Source organism: Lactuca serriola, chromosome 9, assembly GCF_051521515.1.
Source record: "Lactuca serriola cultivar US96UC23 chromosome 9, Lser_US96UC23_V15, whole genome shotgun sequence".
NCBI lineage: Eukaryota > Viridiplantae > Streptophyta > Magnoliopsida > Asterales > Asteraceae > Lactuca > Lactuca serriola.
In genome coordinates this window covers 76,873,676-76,876,524 of record NC_136416.1, presented here as the reverse complement: position 1 = coordinate 76,876,524, position 2,849 = coordinate 76,873,676, and the positions used below count along the sequence as shown (strand labels likewise).

Genomic DNA, 2,849 nt, shown 5'->3' with positions numbered 1-2,849 from the left:
ATTAAGGGAAATAATGTTTCCAAATGATAATCGATTAAATCCTTGCAAAAACCTTTGAAATTCCTTCACCCAATGTGCTATGGTATCATGTGTGTGTAAAAATGACTCTCATCTCGTAATATGAAAGATAGGAAAAACTGTCAAAATGCAGTTTTTGGGCCGAACACGGCCCGTGTTAAAATATGCTAAACTGACACGGGTAGTGTTTAGTAGTCAACACGGCCCGTGTTAAAATAGGCTAAACTGACACGGCCCGTGTTCAACATGGTCAACAGCTTCTTGGTCAAACACTCCCCGTGCCCACTTTTTAGTGTAAATCCAACATGACCCGTGTACTCCTTTGACTGCGAATCCAAACTTGATTTTTCCAACTTTTCCGTTTTGCATCTAATCATCCCGGAATCTTCACCCGTGCTTCCCAACATATCCTAAAACGCGTTCCAACCTCCGGTTTACCTGAAAAACCCATAAAAACGTGCAAATAAGGTTGTTCTAGAGACTAACATGACTTTGATGAAATACAATAAAAATGAAATACAACTATGCTAAATGGATGCACAAAAGTGACTAAAAGGTGTGTAAAAAGGTGCACAAAATACACCCAACATCACCGGTCATAAGGATAAAATATGAACAATTTTAAATAGTTAGTGGAAAATAAAGAATGAAAATAACTTTAGTGACTAAATGTTAACAAAGTTGAACTCATTACCCTTTCAAGTCATTATCCCTAGTATAAATGTTGGCGGCATACACATTTCATTTGAAATTTTGACGACAATTTAAATTTAACTAAAAAAAATCCAATTTTGTCTGACATCACGTTGCTAATCTTAAATTTTGTAAAAAAAAATCTAATAATTGACCATTTGAGGAGTTGTGACATTTTGAACGTCTAAGTGCTAACCGTGATGAGGATGCAAATATCAAATTTTATAATACTTTACAAGAGAATGTTAGTAATTGATAACGAACTTCCATCCTTAAGTACCGAACTGAAAAGTTATATAAAATCAAACATTTTTGGTCCATACAATTTTAAACACATTTAAAACCCTAGATATTTTAGCTTGTTTGAAAGAAAACAAATTATATTTTTTTATTCTCGGTCGCCATGTCATATGATTACTAACCATCTAAGCTTCTATGATACTTTTAGAATATGTTTTTCTCCTACAAACATGATAATATCAAAGCAAAAGTGAAAACTAACCTCCGAATGGAAGTACGCATTAGAAATGGTTACTTAGATGACACAACAATGATGCAAAATGTTTGTTTTTAGATAAAAACCAACTCAGATAAAATAAACCTTGTCTACATGCCATTCATTTGAGCATAATACATTATTAATACCCGAACTATATTTAATTGTCACCTTCAACATAATCCATTTTAATTAGTACTCCTTAAAGCTTATAATAATTTTATTTCTACTAGTATATTTAAAAAGGTTATTTAGAAGTTAGATTTTAGAACTTACCCATAGCCCAATAATGAATGAAAGGCTTTTCCAACACTAAACACTAAAGAAATCCAGCCACACTTAATGGGCCATGCAAAATGGGCTTTAAGGTCAGTGACGCAGACCACACCACATGATTAATATTCCTTATTTATGAACATCAACATAACTAGGGTTTCCGCTGCTGCTACAAAGAAGAACCCTAACTCTTCCGATCATCCATTCCCAATCCGCAATCATGGTAAGTCGTCTTCACCCATTTTGATTTTCTTACGAAACAACGTGACTCTAATCTCAAATTAATTATTATTCAGATTATACCGGAGAAGAATCGTAAGGCCATTTCCAAATACCTCTTTCAAGGTCTAAATCCCTCTCTACTTACGTATCTGAAGCGTGTTTGAATCTATTCCATGATATTTACAGTGATTGATGATTTTAATGTGTATACAGAGGGTGTTTGCTACGCTAAGAAGGATTACAATTTGGCGAAGCACCCAGACATCGATGTACCGAATTTGCAGGTGATTAAGCTTATGCAGAGCTTTAAATCGAAGGAATATGTCCGGGAGACATTTGCTTGGATGCATTACTACTGGTATCTCACCAACGATGGAATCGAGTTCCTCAGAACTTACCTCAATCTTCCATCTGACATCGTGCCTGCTACTTTGAAGAAGTCAGCCAAGCCCCTCGGACGTCCGATGGGTGGACCTCCCGGCGACCGTCCCCGGTAAATATCTTTGAATCTGTTCGTTTACCTCATTGTTATCAAAAAGTTGATGTTTTTGGTTCCCTGATGTTAATTTTCTGGTTGAATTTTCAGCGGCCCTTCTAGATTTGAAGGTGATAGACCAAGATTCGGTGACAGGGATGGTTATCGCGGTGGTCCAAGAGGGCCTCCTGGGGAATTCGGCGGTGAAAAGGGTGGAGCTCCGGCCGACTATCAGCCTGCTTTTAACAGGGTAACCACTATTGTTTCTCTTCACTCTTCTGCAATTGAAATCCAAATCATGATAGATACTTGGTTATAACTTGTCATTGAACATCGGTTTTAATTCATCAGATTGTTTACTTCTTTGTGATACTTTTACCATAACAAGTAGTTTAATAATAATTCATGATTGTTTCATTTGTTCTTACTGAAACTGTAATATGTGCAGGGTGCTGGTGGAAGACCCAGCTTTGGCCGTGGTGGTGGTGGATTTGGAGGTGGTGCTGGTGGTGCAGGTGCTCCACCAAGTTCTAGTTTTTCTTAAAACATTAGAATTTCATAGTTTTGGGTTGTTGAATCTTTAAATGTAAGGATTAGCCGAATGCTATTGTTATAGTACTTGAGTTGTGTTATTCGATAATTTTGTTAAATCGTGGATTTTGTTCTTTA

At 36.4% G+C, this 2,849-nt stretch overlaps 1 protein-coding gene across 1 annotated transcript; it reads left to right on the top strand.

The window, feature by feature from the left end:
* Positions 1-1,602: 1,602 nt before the first annotated feature.
* On the top strand, positions 1,603-2,849 carry LOC145074311 (small ribosomal subunit protein eS10z-like). The gene is made up of 5 exons (XM_079020711.1): positions 1,603-1,706; positions 1,780-1,828; positions 1,919-2,198; positions 2,292-2,430; positions 2,629-2,849. The coding sequence occupies exons 1-5, from the start codon at positions 1,704-1,706 to the stop codon at positions 2,722-2,724; spliced, it is 567 nt and encodes a 188-aa protein (XP_078876837.1). The 5' UTR covers positions 1,603-1,703; the 3' UTR covers positions 2,725-2,849.